The 26,110-nt window shown below is 44.5% G+C and overlaps 1 protein-coding gene and 1 pseudogene across 3 annotated transcripts in view; one reads left to right on the top strand and one right to left on the bottom strand.

Moving 5' to 3' along the window:
- Positions 1-1,083: 1,083 nt before the first annotated feature.
- LOC140397143 (fibulin-7-like) overlaps positions 1,084-26,110 on the bottom strand; it is an 86,636-nt gene continuing 61,609 nt past the window's right edge. For all 3 annotated transcript variants that reach the window (XM_072486135.1, XM_072486133.1, XM_072486134.1), the window contains 4 exons: positions 17,191-17,319; positions 14,676-14,813; positions 14,382-14,520; positions 1,084-7,095 (listed from right to left, as the gene is read on the bottom strand). In XM_072486135.1, coding sequence (XP_072342236.1) covers positions 6,735-7,095; positions 14,382-14,520; positions 14,676-14,813; positions 17,191-17,319 — 767 coding nt within the window. In that variant the 3' untranslated portion in view covers positions 1,084-6,734. The remainder of the gene's footprint in view (positions 7,096-14,381; positions 14,521-14,675; positions 14,814-17,190; positions 17,320-26,110) is intronic.
- On the top strand, positions 8,258-10,433 carry LOC140385572 (biogenesis of lysosome-related organelles complex 1 subunit 4-like; annotated as a pseudogene).

Consider the following 26,110-nt stretch of genomic DNA (forward strand, 5'->3'; position numbering starts at 1 on the left):
GGATTATCCAAGGCCTCTGCATTACTAGCCCAGTGACATTACCACTATACCACTGCCTCACTTTGGCTCATAACCTAACATCGAAAAATCCAGAATGGATGACAAAATTGGCAGTTTCAAGGAAGTTGCAACATTATACTTGCAGGAGAATGCAAGTCAGTCAATTGATCCACCACAGAAGTGCAGCATCCATACACAAGACAAATTGAAGGTAAAACTAGCCAAAGTGGAGAAAGGCAGCATCATCAGAAGAGTGCAGGAACACAGATTGGTGCAGCATTATCATTTGTGTCATAAAGGGCGTATCACTGAGAATATACCTCGATGCACAATATTTTAAAACAGTCTTGAAAAGCTGTCCTTACAAATTAGAAGAGTTACTTCTGAGATTTGCAGGTGCAAAATTCTTCTCAAAGCTTGATGCCAATCATAGTTACACTTCATCTCACGGAGAAGTCCCAAGAGCTTACTACATTCTGTGCCACATTTCAACGGTACTATTTTCAATGACTTCCTTTTGTGCTGTTAGCCAGGATCTCTTTCAAGCTCACACAAACCACATTTCATGCACTGTGCCAGAATGCATCTGTATAGCAGATGATATGGGTAGAATAAAGCAAGAACATGACCCTAACTTGCACTTATTGATGCAAGCAGCATCAAAGGATTGGTGTTCAACAGTCTAAAAAGCAACATCAATGTGCAGATCAATTTCTTCAGTTCTATTTATTCCAGTGCTGGCATATGTCCCGATCCACAAAATAAGCCATGACAACTCAAGATAAGGATCATCTTTGAAGATGTCTAGGTCTCTTTAATTTTGTGAAGCTCAAGACTTTCTAACTTGGGAGTGGGTAGATTCTACCATTGAACCATAGCTGACATGTGAGAAAGTTTGCAAATTGGGCGATTACGGTCTGCATTCCCTGTAACAGATTCACCTTGACTCCATATTCAATGATTTGATATTTTAATGGTTCAAACAATATGGTTTACATTCACTCTGTATACTCCATTAAAATAAATCATTGACCTATATACCAGTAAAATTTCAAACTCAAATAAGAAATACATTGCTTATAAAAATATTCAAAAGTCTTTAATTTTTTATAAATGCTATGTTGTTTCTCCTGCTCTGAATGGACTATCTACTAAGATACCAGAGTCCATATCACATTGCCTGTTCAATTCACGATATCCAGTGAAGTAATCCATACAAGCACAGGGTGAATAATAGAATGGAAGTTATTTCAGGACCTGTTGCAGTCTTTTAAACATCCCTCCCCTCCTATTTTAACCAACCATGAACTTGAGGCAAAGTGAATGCCCTGCTCCCAGGAATACACCAACTCTGCTCAGAGTTCCACTGAAGAGGTTTGACACTGACTCTCCTCCATTTGCCATCTCCCCTCACAGGAAGGTGGCTGACCTCCACATACTAGTAGCCAACAGAAACATGGCAAAAACCAGGCCTCACCACGTCCCGCAATCCTTGCTGAACCTGCGGGGCCAATATGATGTTTATTACCTTCAATAAAGCTACCACAAGCCATTCTGGGGTGTTTAGCTTCTTTCTTTTTCTGCACATATTGACCCATTATTTAACAGAAGGACCTAAACAAGACAGATAAAGACTTTGAAGTAAAAATGCTGTAGCGATATGAAGGCCTTCACAGAAATTTCACAATTCGCAATTCTACTGTAGTTTAGTTAACAGTTTCTACTGTGAGGTTGAAGCGATATAGAGTGTAAAGATTCCATGAAGATTATCCTGGTGCTTTGCTATAAATTAATGGAAGAGCTGTTCAGGAGTTTCCTCAGGTCTTCACCTGAAGTTGAGTGGAAAATTGGGACAAACGCGTCATGGAAATCTGTGATGATAATGCAGCATGACACAACTCCTTTCTGGGATGTCAACCCCCATTGGTCAAAGTAGAAACCAGCTAAAGGTGCTTCAACTTGTTTCCTTTCCTAATCATGGAGATGGTGGTGATGGAGAAGGAGGAGGAGACAGATAGAGAGAGGAGAGATAGGCATAATGAAAATAGTGTTATACATGGTTGACATAGAGATAACAGAGGCGACTAAAGTCAAAGGTACAAGGAATAATGAGGAAATTGAGACAGATTACTGATGATTGGGCCCGAGCTGTTGAGATGAAGATGGAGATGAAGAGGTGGAAATTTTGATGGTATAAATTATGAGATTGGGATGATAGGGTGAAAACGAAACTATTACAAAGGTGATGATGGTGAGAAAATGGTAGTGAGTTGCATAAAGAGGCAAGGATGGAGATAATGATGGAGTAAAGAGGATAGGGTGGGGCCAATGATATGCTGAGATGGGCTTTATGATGGTAAGCAGATGGGCAATGTGATGATAAGCCTTAGTTGCAAATGATGGTATGAAGTTTGTGATGGGATGTAGTGATGAAGTGATGATATGAAGGTGATGAGAGGTGATGAAAATGGAACACGATAGAGGTGATTAAGATGAAGATGGTGAAATATTGACATTGATGGTGATGGTAAGACTGTTGAAAAAATAATGATGGCAGACAATAGCTACATGATTTACATCTGACTTATACAGGATGGCCAGGGTTTTATCAGTTATGGGGAAATGACATGCTGAGCAGACACTGGAAAATGTCGAGCTCTCTGGCCATACAAAACCCCAGAACCTGTCCATTGCACCAGGTCATTTGATTATCATTGGCGGCGGCAGAAGAATAAAATTCATGTCACCCACACAAGTGTTATATTTTCATTTCCTGGCCTTTGAAAATCAATTGATTCAGCATCCCGGCTGATGATATGATCATTATGATGGTGATGAGATGGTATAATGACAATGAGATGGCAATGATGATGGAATGATGATAATGGAATTATAATGGTAGTGATGGGATGGTATAATGCGATGATAATGATGGGGTGGTATAATGAGATGATAATATTAGAATATAATGAGATGATAATGATGGGGTGGTATAATGAGATGATAATATTAGAATATAATGAGATGATAATGATGGGGTGGTATAATGAGATGATATTGATGATGATGGAATGCTATGAGAATGAGATGACAATGACGATGGAATGATAATGAGATGACAATGGTGATGAAATGGCAGTGAAATGATAAAGACGGTGTTGGGATTGTATAATGTGATGATAATGATGGGGTGGTATAATGAGGCGATAATGATGGGATAGTATAATGTGACGATAATGATGGGGTCGTATAATGAGATGATAATGATGGTGATTTGATGGTATAATGATAATGAGATCACAATGATGATGGAATGGTAATGAGATTATAACGGAATAATAATGATAGTGATAGGGAGGTATCATGATGATGAGATGATAATAGCGATTAAATGGTAATGAGATGATAATTAAATTATAAAGATAGTGTTGGGATAGTATAATGCGATGATAATGATGGGATAATATAATGAGATGATAATGATGGGGTGGTCTAATGAGATGATAATGATGGTGATGGGATGGTATAATGATAATGAGATGACAATGATGATGGAATGATAATTAGATGATAATGATGGTGATAGGATGGTAATAATGAGATGATAATGGTGATGAAATGGTAATGAGATGATAATTAAATGATAAAGATTGTGTTGGGATAATATAATGCGATGATAATGATAGGGTGGTATAATGAGATGATAATTATGGGATAATATAATCAGATGATAATGATGGGCTGGTATAATGTGATGATAATGATGGGGTGATATAATGAGATGACAATGATGATGGAATGATAATGAGATGATAATGGAATGATAATGATGGTGATGGGATGGTATAATGATAATGGTGATGAAATGGTAATGAGAAGATAAATAAATGATAAAGATGGTGTTGGAATAGTATAATGCGATGATAATAATTGGGTGGTATAATGAGATGATAATGATGGGATAGTATAATGAGATGATAATGATGGGGTGGTATAATGAAATGATAATGATGGTGATGTGATGGTATGATGATAATGAGATGGCAATAATGGAATAATAATGAGATGATAATGATGGTGATGAGATGGTATAATGATAATGAGATGATAATGGTGATGAAATGGTAATGAGATGATAATTAAATGATAAAGATGGTGTTGGGATAGTATAATGCGATGATAATGATGGGATGGTATAATGAGATGATAATGATGGGATAGTATAATGAGATGACAATGATGGTGATTGGATAGTATAATGATAATGAGATGACAATGATGATGGAATGGTAACAAGATGGTAATGAGATGATAATGATGGTTCTAGGATAATATAATGAGATGATAATGATGGGGTTGTATAATGACATGATACTGATGGTGATGGGATGGTATAATGATAATGAGATGACAATGATGATGGAATGGTAATGGGATTGTAACGATCACGTAGCTGAAATTTTGGAGATGAGGAGATTAAAGGAAGGTGATGGGGTGAAGATAGCAACAGCAGAGATGGAGAAAACATATTAGCCACCGTAGGACTATAGGTGATGACAGAGATAATAAAGATGAAGCGCCCATCAACTCTGCAACTTTCTTAATGCATATAAAGTTCAAATGGAACTACTTGAGCAGTACAATAGGACAACTGGGTGATATTCAAAACAGTTCATCCAGACATGTAGATATGGCACACGTTTAGTTAAAATCACTCACTGTCCTGTGAATACATGCAAAACAATTACTGTATGGTATACTGGCATAAGTGCGGGGGAGGGAAGGGAGGAACATTTAAAAGATGTCCAAAAGCTATAAAGTGTTTTTGCATAATAAATCCTAATAAGTATTTCACGAAAAGAATAATAATTATTCACTTAGTATCACAAGTGCTGTAGTTACCTGGTGGTTTAACATCCGCCCCTATCTTCAGTGAGTATAAGGCATGTTTACCTCGACGCGAGAATGTTTTATTCACAAAACAGTCCTAAACCAAGCTAGTGAAACCAAGCTAACAAACACTGATGGTTCGAGTTTAGTCACATTTCTCCTCTAGACACTAAACCCGTGTCCTTCTTAACAGCACTGATAGAAAGGGGAGAGGACACGCACATCAGGAACAAGGTAAAAAAAATACTCTCCCAGCATGCTTTGGCACCTATCACACTTCCTGTATGATAACTTAGCTGAGATACTTGAGATAACCAAAAGGTGAAGTTCAGTGTGACCAATTCTGAGGAAAAGGATGGAAAGGGGGAGGCTGCACTGGGGGGGGGGAGAGGTTGGCCATCAGGGCTAGGCTTTTAGGGGAAAGCCGGAGCAAAAGGCAGAGGGGGTGGGAGCCAGGTACCTGAGGATGAGCGTAGAGACAGGTGATGGCCGGGTGGTGGGGATGGGAGCCAGGGGACTGAGGCCAGGCTTGGAGGATGGATGGGGAGGCCAGTGCCTGGGGTTTGGGGAGGTTGTGAGGGGAGCCAGGAGTGGGCTTGGAGGATAGATGGGCAGGCCAGTGTGTGGGGCTGAGAGAGAGCAAAGGACTCAAGGGCCAAGCCAACCCAGAGTGGACTCGGAATCTCCCGGGAGCAGGGTGAGTTACTACCTTTACACTGACAAAAAAATCATATTTTTGAGTCAACTCAATTTATGTTTAAGTGAGAGCTAAATGTTTAGAATAATTTTGAGAAAAATTAGCTAAGTTAAATTCCACTTCTCATCTTCTCTCCTTAGTCTGGCCAGTCCACATCCTTTTCTACCTTGTGGATAAGTGAGTGGGACAACAGGAGAGCACAGTGTGCATGTGCACAGATGCTCACTGCCCCATGCACAGAAATCAAAGATAGTCAGACAGTGGGAGGAACTGACTCAGCTGCAGTCTCCCAGTAGCTCTCCCAGCTTGGGTTTCCTCCGGGTGCTCCTGTTTCCTCCCGCACTCCAATGATGTGCAGGTTCGGTGGAATGGCCATGCTAAATTGTCCCTTAGTGTCCCAAACAGTTCAGGTTAGGTGGGGTACTGGGTTGTGGGGATAGGGCTGAGGAGTGGGCCTGGGTAGAGTGATCCTTTGGATGGTCAGTGTAGGTGCGATGGGCCGAATAGCCTCCTTCTGTACTGCAGGAATCCTGTGATTTATGTGACGTAGAGGGCAAATGGTAGCAACCAATCTGGGACATGGTGCAAAGTTGAGAAATGGCGGCACAACGCTGTAGAATGCGAGATGGTTGGTCACCCTGGAGAAGTTATTTAGTTACCCGCCAAGTCCACTCCCACACATCACCTAATGGTGGATGGGTGGGTGAGGGAAAGGGCATGGAAACTCACTCAGAATTGCTGAACTTTGAACGTTACACCAATGGTTAATTCCACTCACTTTAAACATTTGCATTCCAAGCTAACAACAATTAAAGAGGTGAGAGGAGGGGGTCTTTGTGAACAGTGAAGACCCTGCCCTTGCCCCACATGCAGCGTGCTTAATATACAGTTGATTCTGCCACCCCTGAAATATTATAGCCATCAGATTTTCTCACTCCCTCCATCACCCAGCTCTTCAGCCTTGTTCCTCAGTGGGCTTCTCCCTTCCTTCTGAGGAGGCAGTAGCACATATGTTTGTAGCTGTGTAGCTTGATAATCGGATTTTTTTTAAAAAGCATTTTAACTCTCTATTGGTTACACACACACTTTATCTTGGTTCTCTTGAAGAAAAACAGAAGCAGGTGTCACACCGGAAGATGAATGTTGTCTAGAAGTTGTATCGGGAGACGAAGATGGTGACCTTGGAAATGTGCTTTGTCAAGACCGTTTTTCCAGAGAGTTCTGTCATCTCCATCTCAACCTCCAAGGTGGCAGGGCCTTGGATAGGGTGCACAAGTACCAGCTCCCCCGTCTGCCTGTCTGAGCGCTGGATGGAGAAATGATTCTGCCCGACGCCCCCCACGATGCTGAAGCGCATGGTGTCACCTGTGAATCGGCTGCTCGTCATCCGGAACAAGGCCCTTGGGGTTCGTAGGTTGGAGGTTAAGGTTAAGTAATGAAAAGTAATGGAGTACGCAGCATTTGCGCATACCTTGTTTTCCATCGGACATGGGTTTCTCTCACATTTGCTGGGAAGGAAAGAGAAAATTGTAAGTATTAGGAACAACAAAAGGTTACAATGCTTCGGGTGTGCACCCTCCATGCCTCCAGCAGGGGACTGGACTGCAAACAGTTTGGGAGAATAGAACTGCATCTTTCACATGTACTTTAAGGGACTATGGGACAACCTAGAATGGAATTGGATTGATGACATAAAATTTCTCCAGTGCGGAAGGAGACCATTCAGCCCATTGCGTCTGCACCATCCCTCTGAAAGAACACCCTAGCTAGGCCCATTTCCCAGCCCTATCCCCATAACCCCACCTAACCTGCACATCTTTGGTCTGTGGGAGGAAACCCAGAGGAAACCCACGCAGACATGGGGAGAGTGTGCAAACTCCACACAGACAGTTACCCAAGACCGGAATTAAACCCGGGTCCATGGCGCTGTGAGGCAGCAGTGCTAACCACAACTGCCACCATGCTGACCTTTCAAAGGGATAGACATGGAGAAGCTTGGGGTTCTTATTGCAAAGTAATATTACTGGTAGCCTCCACTGAATATTGGTGACCACTGTGGTATATTAGAACCTGTGGTCAATGATTTAACATCAGCTCTGTATATTTAGGCTGCCAGTTCTAACATATAGGGAATTATGAAATCCTGATTATATTGTGATTCAGATTATACTGCTGTTTACCGTACTCTTTAGAAAAACAGTAATGTTTGCATATTAATTTTGGATGGAGAAAGCTAATTGACTCACCTCTGTCCCTTTAGTCAGCCCCACCCCACCCCATCGGCATATCCAATTGGTTCTTGAGTGATCAAGGGTTTCTGCCTCCACTACTGTCTCAGGGCTTTCAGCCCATCACTCAATGGGCTTTTAAACAATTCATTCTTTTACAGAATGTGGGTTTCGCCAACTAGGCCAGAATTTGTTGTCCATCCCTAGATGGGCTACATCTTGATTTATGCAAGAGTGAAAAATGCATAATGCCAGCCTGTTTTACATCTCTCTCCATCTCGATATCTATCTCATTCTAAAGATATTGGGCTACTGTTTGCTGCCACCTGTTTTACACCTCACATAATGCTAACCATTCAGTGAGGACAACAAATTCCTGATATCAGTCCCAAATTGACCTTTCAGGGGTTCAAATCTCAGTCCCTTTGTCCTGGTCTTGCAGATGACGAGAAAGTATCAAGCAGAGCCTTACTCATACTGTTTATTATTTATTTATAAGACCACCTTGTCAACCTTAGAAAGTAATCTCTGCTCAACAAGCAAGGTAACTTATCAGATTACCCCTTTAAACTATGATATAGGCAACGTCAAATATGTAAATAGACAGTCTGCATCATCAGTGATGTAAGGTCACAGGACCACGGAGAATTCTGAGGAATGTTTCTGTGCGAGGGAGGCAAAAGACGGGAAATTATAGGCCGACAGCCTGACTTTGGTCAAGATCCTGGCATGGATAAAGGATTGGCTGACTGGCAGAAGGCAGAGCGTGGAGATAAAGGGGTCTTTTTCAGGATGGCAGCAGGTGAATAGTAGTGTGCCTCAGGGGTCTGTGCTGGGACCACACCTTTTCACAATATACATTAATGATCTGGAAAAAGGAACTGAAGGCACGGTTGCTAAGTTTGCAGATGACACAAAGATCTGTAGAGGGACAGGTAGTATTGAGGAAGCAAGGGGGCTGCAGAAGGATTTGGACAGGCTAGGAGAGTGGGCAATGAAGTGGCAGATGAATTACAATGTGGAAAAGTGGGAGGTTATGCACTTTGGAAGGAAGAATTTAGGCATAGACTATTTTTAAATGGGAAAATGCTGAGGAAATCAGAAGCACAAATGGACTTGGGAGTCCTTGTTCAAGATTCTGTTAAGTTATCGCGCCGGTTCAATCAGCAGTTAGGAAGGCAAATGCAATGGTCGCATTCTTGTCAAGAGTGCTAGAATTCAAGACCAGGGATGTTCTTCTGAGGCTGTATAATGCTCTGGTCAGAACCCACTTGGAGGATTGTGAGCAGTTTTGCGCCCCGTATCTATGGAAAGAAATGCTGGCTTTGGGAAAGGTCCAGAGGATGTTCACAAGAATGATCCCTGGAATGAAGAACATGTCATATGAGGAACAGTTGAGGACTCTGGGTCTATACTCATTGGCGTGTAAAAGGATGAGGGGGATCTTATTGAAACTTACAGGATACTAGAGGCCTGGTTAGAGTGTACATGGAGAGGATGTTTCCACTTGTAGGAAAAACTAGAAGCAGAGGACACAATCTCAGACTAAAGGGACAATCGTTTAAAACAGAGATGAGGAGGAATTTCTTCAGCCACAGGGTGGTGAATCTGTGGAACTCTTTGCTGCAGAAGGCTGTGGAGGCCAAATCACTGAGTTGATTTTAAGACAGAGATAGATAGGTTCTTGATTAATAAGGGGATCAGGGGTTATGGGGAGAAGGCAGGAAAATGTGGATGAGAAAAATATGAGCCATGATTGAATGGCGGAGCAGACTGGATGGGCCGAGTGGCCTAATTCTGCTTCTATGACTTATGGTGAAGCCTCGTGCAGAGCCTGGTCCTGTATATAGTTGGAGGGATGTTTAACAAAAGATTAGATTTACCAAGAATCTATTGATCCTGACCAAAGACAACCTAAGCCTTCGGGCGGGACTAGCAGAGAAGGGCCGGTTCGCGCCTCTGCTGACTTCGGGCCATGGTGGAGGTGCGGCCCTAAGCTGCGAGTGAAGCCATGGGTTCTGGTTCCCATGGGAACCTGAGAGGCCTGACTAAGCAGGAGGAGGAGGAGGATGGGACAGGCTGTCTGATGGGAGAAGATGTCAGCGATAATGGTGCGAAGAATGAGCAGAAGGCACTGCTGTGGTGCACAGCGAGCTGTTACTCAGGTTATTTAACAGCTGGTGTCGGAGGGTTGATTTAACAATTGGAACATTGTTTAGGAGAAATGCTTACTCGAGTGGATGAATTCTGTGGGTTGTTGGACAGGATTTGAAATGATACGTCTCAGATAATGAATGAAAATATCCCTGAAATTCATGAAAAAGTAGATGTACTAAAAGATTGATAAATTAGAGGTCTTTGTCAAGGTGATTGGACAGAATGCTTGTGTGCTAGATGGCCAAATGATCAAGTTGAAGCCGAACTTGGAGCTTTTCCCAGCACATTTGGGAAAATCTTGCACTCAGTCAGGACTCTTGCATTCCTTAATAAATGATAAGAACATAAGAACCTAAGAACTAGGAGCAGGAGTAGGCCAAAGAGAAGTAGCAAAACTTGAGCCTCCAGCTCTCTTCAGGACAGAAGGTGACTTCCCTGTGCAGAACTTCCAGCCACACTGAATGAATAGCCTATCAAAGCAGATGTCAATTACCCTTCTATATGCTATAGGTGGTCGCACAGATGACGCACTGGTCAGACGGGGTGCAAATGAAGAAATGACAACATGCGAAGATGTTACAAAAGCTTTCAATATATATTTGAAAAGGCAAAGATCAATAGACAAACCCAAAGACCAGGAGAGAGCCCAGATTTCTTCATAAAGGATTCAGGGGGCAGCATGGTGTCGCAGTGGGTTAGCCCTGCTGCCTCACGGCGCCAAGATCCCAGGTTCGATCCCGGCCCTGGGTCACTGTCCGTGTGGTGTTTGCACATTCTCCCCGTGTTTCCGTCGGTTTCGCCCCCACAACCCAAAGATGTGCAGGGTAGGTGGATTGGCCACGCTAAATTGCCCCTTAATTGGTAAAAAAGGAATTGTGCACTCAAAATGTATTTAAAAAAAGAGGATTCAGGGTGGCACGGTTGCAAAGTGGTTAGCACTGCTGCCTCACAGTACCTGCGACCTGGGTTCAATCCTAGCCTTGGGTGACTGTGTGGAATTTGCATGTTCTCCCCGTGTCTGTGTGGGTTTCCTCCGGGTGCTCCGGTTTCCTCCCACAGTCCAAAGATGTGCAGGTTAAGTGGACTGGTCATGCTAAATTGTCCCTTAGTGTCCAGAGATGTGCAGGGTAGATTGGGTTATAGGGATGGGACGGGAGAGTGGGCCGAGGTAGTGTTCTCTTTCAGAGGGCTGGTGCAGACTCAATGGGCTGAATGGCCTCCTTCTGCATTGCAGGGATTCTATGATGCAATTCAATATCTACTGGCTGAAAATTGTGAATATGGAGCCCCAAAAGATGCATTGTCGTTACAGTCTTGGGGGAGATTTTATCAGATTTCCTACAGTCAAGGGAGGATTTAACATTTTCAAATACTATGCAGTTAACAAGGCAAGGAGAAGTGAGAAAACAAAACCGTTTATTTATTCCAGATGACAGAAATTTTGTGGCGAAATCCACTGACAGTGCAGTTTGTATGACACAGAAGTAGCTGCACATCTACTTTAAAACAATGAATGAGCAAAGAAGATAGGGTCGCCGCCATTATTCAGTGTTCTTGCTGTGGTGGGAAAAGTCTGCTTCGGCACGAAAAGTGTCCCGCCAAAATGAGGAGTGCCAGCCCTGCAAGAGGGGGGGTGGTGGCATTTTCAAGCTGTATGCCCCAGCAAAAAATGCCCCCACCTCAGAAATTTTAAGAGAAGCCAATTAAAGATGGTCACATTCAGGAAATTGAACATACAAAAGTCAATGAAGTGCCATTCTTGGGAGAAATTGGGGAGTTAGTGGGAACTATTGGAATGCAGACGGTTGACGAGCATAAAACAAACCTCAAATTAGACACTGGAGCAGGAATTTCAGTTCCTTCAGGCACAGAGCAGTAGCTAATTCTAGACTTCCTCCAGCCATCAACCACACAGCCCCACAATCCAGGAGGCATTCAACTGAAGGTCAATGGCTAGTTGACTGCTACACTTGACAAAAGAAGAGAAATCACAGAATCTTTGTCCATTATCTGAAATCAATAGTGTTGACTTATGTTGAAAACATTGAACAGATGTAAAACTCAACTACAAAGCAGATGAATTGGGAAGCCAAGACAAACCAAAAGAACTCTAGACAGAATTTCCAAACCTATTTAGATGTCCGGGGAAGCTAAAATCAGCTATGTATGCCCAAGAAAAACAAAAAACTACAGTGGACATTATTTTCACACATTCCTATTGAAAAGCCTGAACGGAAGGGTCCCATACTTCATTGATCGTAAACATTCTACCAGCAACAACACAGAGGCTAAATTAAATTCAAAAGACACAAAAAGCAGATGGGGAATGTGTTAAAATTCAGGAATAATGGATCAAAGAACGGCCAGAATACGTTCCAAATAATTTCACCCTGAAGCGATACCTTGAGTAACAAAGACATCTCAGTCTGGTGGATGACTTGCTGATTTATGGTGAGAGATTGGTCATACCTAGAGTCCTCAGACTCATGATCCTTCAGGGAGTACACCAGAGACACCTGGCCATTTGGAGGCGCCAGAGCGAAAAATTTGTTTTGGTGGCCAGGGATCACAAAATCATTATCAGAAATGATGCAAACTGCATCAAATTGTGAAATCCATCACCAGGACCAAAAAGAACCAGTGGTGATATCCTTATTTCAATCCAGACTGCAGGAATGGAGAAACGTAGAAACCGTTACGGACCAGGAAAGAGGCCATTCAGCCCATCGTGCCTGCACCGGTCAAAAAGACAAAAAAGAAACTAGCCACTCATTTTAATTGCCTTGGTTTTAGGAATCAATCCTTTTACGCTCGAAGGGAAGACGCTCCTCAGAATTGTTGACTATATTACTATAGATGGAACCTGGTTAAGCGCCGGCATAGTCCCACCTCAGAAGCTGTTGCAAAACACCTAAAATTTTTGCCGCTCCCAGCATTTCAGACCCAGTCACTTCACACAATGATGTGGAGATGCCGGCGTTGGACTGGGGTGGGCACAGTAAGAAGTCTTACAACACCAGGTTAAAGTCCAACAGGTTTGTTTCACATCACTAGCTTTCGGGGCACTGCTCCTTCCTCAGGTGAATCACCTGAGGAAGGAGCTGCGCTCCGAAAGCTAGTGTTTGAAACAAACCTGTTGGACTTTAACCTGGTGTTGTAAGACTTCTTACTGTACTTCACACAATGGCTCACAATTTACAAACAAGTGTTCTAAGCAGTACACAGAAGCTATTGGGTTGGTCCACATGACTACCTAACCCTGGTGCCTACAAGCTATTGGAGAGGCTAAAATAGAAGGAAGACTTTGTTGCTGAAAAATGACGATATCAAATTAGTACTGTTGAGCTACATTTCCACACCACTCTAGAATAGTCTAGCTCCGTCTGAACTTCTAATGGGAAGACGACAGTGGATCCAAATCCCTGTTCTCCTGCACAGTCTTGTGCCATGCCACAAAGCAGTAGATATAGATACAAGGGGAGGAGGGGACTATCGTCCAAATCAAATTAGAAACTAATAGGATAATGTATATTGAATATAGTCAGACACTTGGGGGGAGATGTAGGATAATGTAAGTAATATATTGAATACAATCAGAGACTCAGGGGGGAGATGTAGGACAATGAAAATGATATATTGAATATAATATCAGAGGCTCAGGAGGTGTAGGATAATGTGAATCATATATTGAATAGAGTCAGAGACTTGGGAGAGATGTAGGATAATATAAATAATATATTGAATAGAGCCAGACAGTCTGTGGAGATGTATGATAATGTAAATAATATATTGAATATAGTCAGAAACTCGGGAGAGAGGTCGGATAATGTGAATAATATATTGAATAGAGTTAAAGACTCGGGGGAGATATAGGATAATTAAATAAAATATTGAATACAGTTAGAGACTTGGGAGAGTTGTAGGATAATGTAAATAATGTATTGAATAGAATCAGAGACTTGGGGAAGGAAGTAATATAAAAGGTTACGGTTAAATATGTCAATAGGCAGCTTACATCATAAGTGGTGTAAGACTACATGACAAGCAGAGCAATATGAGGAATGATACTGTGGGAAGTTTTGTGTTAAGCCTTATCCTGCATATAGTTCAAAGAATGTTTAATAAAAGGTAAAGATTATGAACATGCTTGCTTCCAATAGTCTCCATTGATCGTGACCAACCTAAGCTACAATCATGATGTTTCCTCTCAAATGCCAAGGTTTCGGTCTGACGGTCCAATTGTCTTGTTTCCTGTATCTCAGCTAAAAGGGATCAGTTAAGTGGCTCCTCGCTGCACTGCTCCTGCACTTAAATATTTACTTGCGTCACGCTTTTCTCACTGAAACACGGTATTCAGATGCCAGGCCCTTGTTATGCCCAATAGAGACTATTTAAGCACCAGCACTTACAATTGTGATGTTTTTACGTAGCTCGCATTGAGGCGAGACTTTGGACACTCTGGGCGGACACAGTGGAATCCACCGTGTATATTAATGCAAATCTTCTCTCTGGTACAGTTGTGTTGATTGCTTGTACACTCATTAATATCTGTAGAAGCAAAGTTGTTATAATGAAATAGATGATGGAACAGTCATAATTAGGATAAGATAGGTAGTAACGAGTTACATTAAGTATAATGGACAGGCAACACTGAGGTATGTCGACAATACAGATGGCTGGATGGAGTGATCAGGTATTCTTACCTTCACATGCCCGTGTATCCTCCAGTAGGTTGTATCCAGAGGGGCACGCACATTGATATGAACCTGGCGTGTTCACACAGGAATGTACACACAGACGAGCCAAGCGGCCTGTCTGAAACAGCTCGCACTCATCCACATCTGAAAGAGAAGCACACACAGATAGGTGACTATTTGGGGAACAAGTGGGTACACTCAGCAGGCTGATGTGCAACACCTTTGTTACATTTTAGGGGTGTTTGTAACCAGAAGAACAAGAGTCACTGCTACAGAATAGACGGGTTGTTCAATCTGTCACGGGGCAACACCATGAAATGTGGACCGTATAGGATTCAGAAAACAATTCATGGAATTTCTGGAAGGATGGAGAGAGATGGAGATAAACGGAGAGAGAGATGGAGAGAAAAAGAGGGAGAGAGATGGGGAGAAAGAGAGAGAGAGATGGGGAGAAAGAGAAATGGGGAGAAAGAGAGATGGGGAGAAAGAGAGAGATAGATGGTGAGAAAGAGAGATGGGGGGGACAGAGAGGTGGGGAGAAGGAGAGCGAGATGGGGAGAAAGAAAGGGAGAGATGGGGAGAAAGAGAGGGATTGATGGGGAGAAAGAGAGGGTGAGATGGGAGAAAGAGAGAGAAAGGGTGGAGAAAGAGAGAAAGAGACTCTGGGGCAAATGGAGAGAGAAAGAGAAAGAAAAGAGAGAATAAAGAGTGAGAGAGAAAAAAGAGACGTAGAAAAAATAAAGAGGGCGAATAGAGACAGCAAAGTGAGACAGAGTGAGACAGAGAACGTCAGAATGTCTGTCAACTGCTTCTCATTCAAATGATAGAAATCAGGGGCGAGATTCTCCGACCCCCTGCCGGGTCGGAGAATCGCCGGGGCTGGCGTGAATCCCGCCCCCGCTGGTTGCCGAATTTTCCGGCACCCGATATTCGGCGGGGGCGGGAATCGCGCCGCGCCGATTGGTGCCCCCCCCCCCCCCGCGATTCTCCGGCCTGGATGGGCCGAAGTCCCGCTGCTAAAATGCCTGTCCCGCCGGCGTAGATTAAACCACCTACCTTACCGGCGAGACAAGGCGGCGCGGGCGGGCTCCGGGGTCCTGGGGGGGGCGCGGGGCGATCTGGCCCCGGGGGGTGCCCCCACGGTGGCCTGGCCCGCGATCGGGGACAACTGATCCGCGGGCGGGCCTGTGCCGTGGGGGTACTCTTTTCCTTCCGCCTTCGCCACGGTCTCCACCATGGCAGAGGCAGAAGTGACTCCCTCCACTGCGCATGCGCGGGAATGCCGTCAGCGGCCGCTAACGCTCCCGCACATGCGCCGCCCGGAGATGTCATTTCCGCGCCAGCTGGCGGGGCACCAAAGACCTTTTCCGCCAACTGGCGGGGCGGAAATTCGTCCGGCGCGGGCCTAGCCCCTTAAGGTTGGGGCTCAGCCCCCCAAGATGCGGAGCATTCCGCACCTTTGGGGCGGCGCGATGCCCGACTGATTTGTGCCGTTTTGGGCGCCAGTCGGTGGACATCGCGCCGATACCGGAGAATTTCGCCCCAGGAATTCTCTCCCCCAAATGTTAATGGGGGCTGAGTTGCTTGGAGTTTTCAAGGGAGAGATTAAAAGATTTTTATTCGGATATCAAGGAATATGGAGCAAAGGTGGCTAAATAAAGTTAAGATATCGATCAGTCATGATCTAATTGTACAGTGGATTAGGCTCAATGGGTTGAATGGCCTAATCCAGTTCACAGGAAGGTAGATGGAGAACGTTTTAATCAGGATTACATTTTTGAGCCTAAATTATTATTTTTTTCCAAAGAATTGTGATATTCAGTAAAAATGTTGAACAGTAGGCATCACTTCATCAATGTAATTCAGGAGTAATCAATCACCTGCACCTTACCAAAGATCATAAGATATAGGACCAAGAGTCAGCCATCTGGCCCCTTGAGCTTGCTCCACCAAACAGAGTGGAGAGCAGAATCGTACCAAGTCCCACTCACTCACTCACTTACTCACTCTCCCCTGTGCTCACTGACCTACACTGGATCCTGGTCTGATAATGGCTCAATTTAAAAATTCTCAGCCTTCTTTTCAGATTCCTCCATGTCCTTGCCCCTCCCAATATCTGTAACTCCTCCATCCTCACTAGCCTTCAGGATCTCTGCAGTCCTCTAACGTTGGCCTCTTGAGTGTCCCCAACTTTCATCACTCCAAAATTGGTGACCCTGTCTTCAGCTCTGGAAACCCCTCTCACTCCCCCTTAAACCTCTCCCCATCCTCTTAAGACCTATCTCATCAATGAAGCTCACCTATTCTAACATCTTCTTACGTGGCTTGGTGTCATATTAGTTTTGATTAAACAGTTTGGTTTACCACGTTGAAGATGCTATGTAAACACAGGTTGCCAACAAGTCCCGGAGTGAACCGGATCTGGGTGACCAGTTTGGAATCCGCACCAAGAGCCACTTCAATGTTGTGAAATGGTCTGAGTGAACAGCTTCAGCTGCAACTGCAATGGATGACACCTTACCTCGACACTGTCGAACATCCTCACCACTGAGATGGAAGCCTGACTCGCAGCTGCAATGCTGTGAGCCTTGAACATCTGTGCACCGTGGCTGGCGACTGAACGAGGGATCACTCTGCGATGTAGTCCACTCTGTTGTCAGTAAGAGGAAATTTGTATAAGTAATGGCAAAGGGCACAAAGGCCTAGAATAGATGGCAAACCTTTATAGATCCCCTATTAGGCCTCAGCTGGAGTACCGCGTTCTATTCTAGGCAACACATTTTAAGAAGGGCGCCTAGGCCTTGGAGAAGGTGCAGAATAGATTTATCAGAATGGTATGGTATGAATCAGAATGGAACAGGGAAGTCAGATTTAACGTACGTGGGGAGACTCGAGGAGGTAGGACTGATCTCCTTAGAAGAGTGAAGGTTAAAGAGAGACTTTAAAGAATTGTTTAGAATGGTGAAGGGCTTTGATAGAGTAAACGGGAAGAAACTGTTTCCGTGGGCTGGGGCATCAGTGACAGGGTGGCCCAAATTTAAAATATCTCAGACCAGGTCGGAGATGTGGAGACTTCTCATAATAAACACAGTGGGTTATGATCTGGAATGTACTGTCTGAAAGGGTGGTGAAAACAGATTCAAGAATAATTCTCAAAAGGGGATTGGATAAATACATGAAAAGGAAACATTTGCAAATCCATGGGCTAATGAGCTAAACTAAGCCTTCAGGTTCATCTGGTGTTGATAGACAACCACACCCTTCTAAGTGGTGGCGTAGTGGTATTACCACTGGGTTAGTAACTCAGGGACCCAGGCTAATACCCTGGGTGGGTACCTGGCTTCGATCCCACCAGGGCAGATGGTGAAATTCAAATAGAATAAAAATCTGGAATTAAAAGTATAATGATGACCATGAAACCACTGCCGATTGTCATCAAAACCCATCTGGTTCACTAATGTCCTTTCGGGAAGGAAATCTGCTGTCCTTACCTGGTTGGTCTACTTGTGACTCCACTCTTTAAAAAAAGCACCCTCTGTTCAAGGACAATTAGGGCTGGGTTACCAATGCTGGCCCAGCAAGCGACACCAGCGTCCCAGGAATGAATAGAAAAGTGCTTGAAATGTGAAATGGTGGGAGAGGCAGATGACCCGAACAAGAGGACACCAGCAAGTTATTTGACATCCAGGGTACCCTCCTGACAAAGTGGACTTGTGGCCAACCACCTCAGGGAAGTTTGGCACCTTACCAAGCGTTATTCTATAGTTAGCAATAGAACCTATTTGCAAAAATACTGTTACTTACAGTAGAAATGACTGGCCCAACATTGCACTTGGCCCTTGACCACTAAATGAAATGAAATGAAAATCGCTTATTGTCACAAGTAGGCTTCAAATGAAGTTACTGTGAAAAGCTCCTAGTTGCCACATTCCGGCACCTGTTCGGGGAGGCTGTTACGGGAATTGAACCGTGTTGCTGGCCTGCCTTGGTCTGCTTTCAAAGCCAGCGATTTAGCCCTGTGCTAAGCAGCCCCTTGGGCCTAAATGGGCTGAATGGCTGCCTTTTATGCTACAGATTCTCCGATATTGTAAGCTGATGGTCTGCAGGTGAGACTGAAGCAACGCGGTTTCAGGACCCCTCTCCCCAGCATACTCCTGGCAAACGTCCAAGCGATCAAAAACAAGCTGGATGAACTTAACGCCAGACTTACCTCTCAGAGGGAAGTAAGAGACTGCTGTGTGCTCTGTTCCACAGAGACATGGCTCACCCCCGCCTCACCGGACTGTGCCATACAACCTCTAGGTTTCTCAATTCACTGGGCAGACCGCACCGCAGCATGGTAGCATGGTGGTTAGCACAATTGCTTCACAGCTCCAGGGTCCCAGGTTCGATTCCGGCTTGGGTCGCTGTCTGTGTGGAGTCTGCACATCCTCCCCATGTGTGCGTGGGTTTCCTCCGGGTGCTCCGGTTTCCTCCCACAGTCCAAAGATGTGCAGGTTAGGTGGATTGGCCGTGATAAATTGCTCTTAGTGTCCAAAATTGCCCTTAGTGTTGGGTGGGGTTACTGGGTTATGGGGATAGGGTGGAGGTGTTGACCTTGGGTAGGGTGCTCTTTCCAAGAGCCGGTGCAGACTCGATGGGCCGAATGGCCTCCTTCTGCACTGTAAATTCTATGAAAATCAGGCAAAGCAAAGGGTGGAGAGGGGTTTGCCTCCTCATCAACTCCTCCTGGTGCTTGGATGTGGCGACCCTGGCGACCTACTGCTCCCCGGACCTGGAATACCTGACCGTGAAGTGCCGCCCATACTATCTTCCATGTGAGTTCACTTCAGCCATTATCACAGTGGTCTACATCCCATCCCAGGCAGAAGTGAGGAAGGCGCTGGATGAACTGTACACAGTTATAAACAACTACGAAACAGAACACCCGGAGGTGTTGTTCTTCGTGGCCGGGGACTTCAACAAGGCCAACCTCAAAATTCCACCAGCACATCTCCTGTCCCATCAGGGGCGACAACACTCTTGACCACTGCTACGCAAAAATCAAGGGCGCCTACCGTTCCATCCCCCGACCGCACTTTGGGAAATCAGACCATAAGACGGTGCTCCTTCTCCCGGCATACAAGCAGCAACTCAAACGGGAGAATCCAGCTAAGAAGGTCATGCAGTGCTGGTCCGAGGAGACAGAAGACCTCTTACGTGACTGCTTAGAGGCAGTGGACTGGTCCATATTTAAGAACTCAGCGGCCAACTTAAATGAGTATGCCACCACCGTCACAGACTTCATCACCAAATGTGTGGACTACTGCATGCCAAAGAAAGCAGTACGTACGTTCCCCAACCGGAAACCATGGCCCAATCGCAAGATTGACTCCCTACTGAAGGACAGGTCTGAGGCGTTCAAGTCAGATGATCCTTACCTAAACAGGAAATCCAGGTACGACTTCCACAAAGCCATTCGAGATGCCAAGAGAGAATATCAAACCAAGCTAGAGTCACAGACAGACTCTCGGCGGTTGTGGCAAGGCCTAAACAACATAACGGGCTATAAAGTGAAGCCGAGCAGTATCTCCGGCAACAGCACACCCCTCCTCGCTGAACTTAATGCATTCTATGCTTGGTTCGAGCAGGAAACCAACAATCCGCTGTCGAGTGCCCCAGCAGCCCATAACTCACCCATACCCACCATCACAGCTTCCAACGTCAGATCGGCCTTCCTGAAAGTGAACCGTCGGAAGGCGACGGGCCTGGTCGTGCACTCAGAGCCTGCGCTGACCAGCTAACAGATGTGTTCGCGGACATCTTTAACCTGTCCCTACTCCACTCCGAGGTCCCCACCTGCTTCAAGAAGACCACCATCATACTGGTGCCAAAGAAGAACCAGGCAACGCGCCTCAATGACTACCGTCCGGTGGCCCTGACTTCAGTCGTAATGAAGTGCTTCGAGAGGTTGATCATAGCCAATCCACCTAACCTGCATGTCTTTGGACTGTGGGAGGAAACCGGAGCACAGGTTTCCAGGTTCGATTCCCTGCTGGGTCACTGTCTGTGCGGAGTCTGCACGTTCTCCCCGTGTCTGTGTGGGTTTCCTCCGGGTTCTCCGGTTTCCTCCCACAGTCCAAAGACGTGCAGGTTAGGTGTATTGGCTATGATAAATTGCCCTTAGTGACCAAAAAAAGTTGGAGGGGTTATTGGGTTACGGGGATAGGGTGGAAGTGAAGGCTTAAGTGGGCCGGTGCAGACTCGATGGGCCAAATGGCCTCCTTCTGCACTGTATGTTCAATGTTCTATGTTCTAAGGTTCCTGGGATGGGGAGTCAATCTTATGAGGAAAGGTTGGACAGGTTAGGTCTGTACCATTGGAATTGACAAGAATGTGAGATGATCTTATTGAAACATATAAGATCCTGAGGGGGCTTGACAAAGATGGGTGGGATTCTGCATCCGGTCACCTCAATGGGATTCACTGGTCCTGCTGCGGTGAATGGGAGATTTGGCTGAGTGCCAAATTCACCGTCCTCGATAGCAGTGGTAGTGGGGTGGAGTTGCAGTGGAGAATCCTGGCCGACGTTTCTCTTTGTGGGACACGGTTTTAAAATAAGGGATCTCCTGTTTAAAATGGAGATAATGAGAGTTATTTTCTTTCAGTGGGCCTGAGGAATTCTCCTCTCCAGAGAACAGTCACTGAATACTTTTTCAGGCTGAGTTAGATTGATAAAGGAGTCAAAGGGTATAGGAGGAGATAGGAAAATGGATTGGAGCTCACAATCAGATCAGCCATGATCTGTAGAAGGGTCACTCCGACCTGGAACATTAACTCTGTTTCTCTCCACAGATGCTGCCAGACCTGCTGAGTTTATCCAGACTGTTCTGCTTTTATTGCAGGTTTCTGGCATCTGTGGTATTTTGCTTTGATTACAACCATGATTTTATCAGATAGCAGAGCAGACTCGAGGGGCTGAATGGCCTACTCCTGCTCTTAATTTGTCTGTTTGTACATACATAACACCACTACCTCCAAGTTACCATCCAGACTCAGACAGAAATCACAATTCCTTCACAGTTGCTCAGTCGGAAACTTTGGCTCGGCCTTGTCGAAGCAGCATTCCCATACAGAGTTTGGTGATCCAAGATAAAGGCTCACTTTACAAGGACAACCAGGAGTGGGCAAAATAAATCTCAGCTGGATGCCAAGCATCTCATGGCGCTATTTGAAGAAAAACAGAGCAATTCATCTGATGTCCTGACCAACATTCATCCCTCAGTCAGCAACATGAAAAACAGATCATCTGGTCACTATCACGTTGCTGAATTGTGGGAGTTAGTTATGTACAGGTCGGCAGCTGTGTTCCCCACATCACAACAGTAACTACACCTCAAAAGTACTTCATTGGTTGTAAAGTGCTTTGCGACATCCTGAGGTTGTGAAAGGCGCTTTTAAATGCTTTGTAAAGTTCTTTGTTTTTATACATTAAGGAATCCATGAGCCTGATTGTACCATGTGACAGTAGATTGTTCACTCTTACTTCATTCATAACATACAGGAGCTAATATTGATACAAAACTGTAACGGAACCATCCAAAAGCAAAGTAATCTCTGGTGGGACTGTCAATGTAAAAGGCTTGACACTGCGGCACACATAAGCCATTATTATTATAGGAATAACGGGCAGGATTTGCCGCTCCGGCCCCGCTGTGTGTTTTGTGGCGGTGGAGGAGGTGCACCGTTGGCTGACGATGGGATCTTCTGATCCTGCCGCCATCAATGGGGCTAGCTGTTGTTCACACCCTCTGCCGCTGGCGAACCCAGGGAGTGGGGATCAGCGTCAGCGGGGCTGGAAGACCCCATCGGTGGGAACGGACAGAAAATCCCACCCAAAACCCTTTTATTTGCTGTGCACTATACATACACAGAAACTGACGTAGCAACAGAAACCATTTGAATTAAATTTTCAATGTTAAAAATTCAACAATAGCTCTCTCCCAATGTGTTAGAAGCATCTAGGTAAATTATAGGCTTGGTTGTATCCCAGATGGTCTAAGCATTTCTGATAGGATACAACACTGAATGTTAGGTATGGCTCAGATATAGTAAGTACTCTCTCTTCCATATTGAATGTTGCAGGTTTAAAACCTGCTCTATAGAGACTTGGGGATATAACCTGGGTTGGTGATTCAGTCCCGTACTGAGGGAGTGCTGTACTGTTGGACATGTCATTTTTTGGATGAAACATTAAACCAAGACCCTGCTTGCCCTCTCAGGTGAACCCAAAAGGTCCCCTGGCATTTTATTTGGAAAAGCGGAGCGCTCCCCCTCCTGTCCTGGTCAATAGTTATCGCCCAACCAACAGATGGTCTAGTCGTTATCTTATTGCTGTTTCTGGGATCTTGCTGCGCACAAATTAGCTGCCAATTTTTTGACATTACAGTGACCGTACTTCAAAAAGTACTTAATTGGTTGGAAAGTGCTTTGGGTGTCCCAAAGCCATGAAAGGCATAATGTATATGCAAGTCGCTCTGACCTGTTTGCCTGTCTTTCTTTTTCCTGTTTTTTCTTTTTGAACAGTGTATCTCCAATCACTGAAAGAGCAAAAGCTTCACAGAACTGGCCTGGTCACTGGGAGTCATGATTAAACGCCATGGCTGGTTGTCTCCCACATAATGTATGACAGATCAATGAGAGAACGAGATGACGGGGAGACTGGAAGCTATTTATCTCTCCGCTGTGCTATTCACTCACTGCGTTCCATCCTTTGTTGCTGTAACTAATCTCTGCCCCTGAGCAGCGAGCGTGTTCTATTTTTCTGAAGGAAACAGGGGTCCCATTGTCACTGGCGATACCTTAGGATCAGTCCCAAGTGATTGAGATAGTTAGCATTAGACGGGACTGGCATTCCCGAACAGAAATCAGCCTGGCAACGCTCCCTGATTCCCACAGATCATGCTGCTAAAAAGCAGCAAGAGCCAGCATTTCCTTATCCCAAACTTTACATCGTGTGCTAGACTTACAGCCTGGTTTAAGCTAACTGAGTTGGACCATTTGTTTAAACTAAGAGTTAACGCTGCGTGCCAATAACTCGGAGGATAGTTCAACTCACTTGTCTTTCAGTTCTGCTCCATGTCATATTACAGCCCCCAACGCTTACACCATTTGCACTTGACAGGGCCAACCACCAGAACAGGCAAATAGTGCCAACTGTGTGCCATCACCATGGGTGTCAATCACAAAGGCAGCACTAAAAGGTATTACATGCACCAGCTATTTATGGGAAGCTCAGTTCTTAGCTGATTTAAAAGCTCCACTGATTTCAGGCAACGCCAAGCTTTTAAGCAACTTTGATCAGCAGCTCATGAATAACTCCAGGAGATGAATTTTCTTGTCTCCTCCAGGGAATTACATGGCTGCATGTGGAGGAAGGAGGAATGAAAGAGAGGAAGAAAAGATAGAAAGGAAGAAAGAGGAAGAAGGGAGATGTGAGGCGAAAAAGAGAGCAGGAGAGAGAGGAAAGAGAAGGAGGAGGAGAGAGAGAGGAGAGAGGGGGGAGGAAGAGAGAGAAAAAGAAAGTGAGAGGAAATGGAGGAGTAGGAGAGAGAAAAACGAGAGAGAGAAAGCAAGAGAGAGAAAATGAGAGAGTGAGAGAGTGCAAGAAAGACTAGAAAGCGAGAAAGAGAGACTTGGATTTAAACAGCACGTTTCATAATATCAGGGATTCCCAGAAGATAAAGTGCTTTTGAACGGATGTCACTCCGGTAATTTAGGAACATGGACGCTAACTTTACACAGCACGATCCCACGAACATCAATGTGATAACAACCGAGCAATCTGTTTCGGCCAAGACACCAGGGAGAATGCCGCTCTTATTCAAAAAACTGCGATATGATCTATGAGAATAAACTGGGCCATGGTTTAACATGTCAACCAAAAGACGGCACTGTCGACAGTGCAGCATTCCCTTTGTACTGAATCAGAATGCCAGCTGGATTTTGAGCTAAAGTTTGTGAAAGTGTCTCGGTAAGATTCTTCAGTCATTGTAAAAGTTGTTGATAGATGACATGATCATTTTCAGCCTACCAAATTCATATCTTTACGCCTTACCCGCATCTCCAATATTCTTAGACCTAATAAACAGAAGTGTACAAAGAAAATAGGGGGGGGGGGGGTGTAGATGCCAGGTATTTTGAATACAACTAGTATAGGTAAAAGATAGCTGTTTAAGCATTAAAATTAAGCCCCAGTTTTAAATACTCATTTAAAACTGTGAATTTCAGCACCCATGAATTCAGGTCTTCAATAGATACATGAAACAGCATAAAATTCCATCATAGATTAAAACAGCACAGTTGCAAGACAATTTGACACTGCTTGTGCTAATTGTCAAGGACAAGGACTGAATACCATAGCAACATGAAGGCACCATTGGTCACAATGCAGATAACAGCTAAGTCAGCAGAAGACCAGTTTTTGTTGGTAAAGATTTAGCAGAATATCACATTCCATAACATGAAGACATGAAACAATTAAAAGCTAATGTTGCACATTGAAGATGGACGGCTTGCCATCAAATCAAATGTGTTTGAGTCTAACCCAAACCAATTAGGATTATTTTGGGGTGTGATTAGATGACTTGGGACAGACATGAAAGTGTATAACTGAAAAGTTTCTCCCCGCCATTTTAGTCTTTGTGTTGTGTGTGTGTTGTTGTGTTGTCTTTCTGTTAGTTTGTTAGTCTGTGTCAGTGGTGTAGTGTATTTTTATGACTTTGAGTTTGAGTTTAGCTGAAGATTAGCTCTCTCTCTCTCTTCATGTTTCATTTCCAGACTTTGACCTTTTAAAAGTTACTTTCGAGCTGTCTGCCTAAGCAAAAAAGTCGTTGATTTTCTGAAAGCTTCGAAATGTCTATGAATTGTCTTTTAAATGACTTTCAAATTGTAATCAAGCAACTACAAATAAAACAATTCTTATTGGCACCTGAGAAGTTTTAACTTAAATTTCTGCTGAGTCCCAGTATTCGCAAAGTGCTACTGATAACCGAATAGCAGAGATAATATAAATTCCTTCAACTATACACAGTCGAATAATACAAGGAATCCAACTGCTTGGCATAGTCCAAAAATATTACAAATCTTACAACTTGTCGTAGTGCGCCAGGACTTTGATTCATCAACTAAGCTTCCCCCAAACTTGGCGTAGTTCGGCAGGTTAAGATCCCTTCAAATTATAGATTCCAACAAACACTTAAACAGCACTTACTCAGCCAACCCCAGCCCGGTCACAACAATGACACTGAGGAGACTGGCCCCAAGATTCGGCGATGCAGATCTGGCCAGGCTCCGAGACGCAGTGGAGGACAGGAGCGATGTCTTGTTCCCCCGAGGTTTCCGTAGGGTCAGTCACAGGGCATCCAGTGCTGCCTCGACAAGGTGGCAGTGGCTGTGAGCGG

The sequence above is a fragment of the Scyliorhinus torazame genome, chromosome 2 (assembly GCF_047496885.1).
Source record: "Scyliorhinus torazame isolate Kashiwa2021f chromosome 2, sScyTor2.1, whole genome shotgun sequence".
Lineage (NCBI taxonomy): Eukaryota > Metazoa > Chordata > Chondrichthyes > Carcharhiniformes > Scyliorhinidae > Scyliorhinus > Scyliorhinus torazame.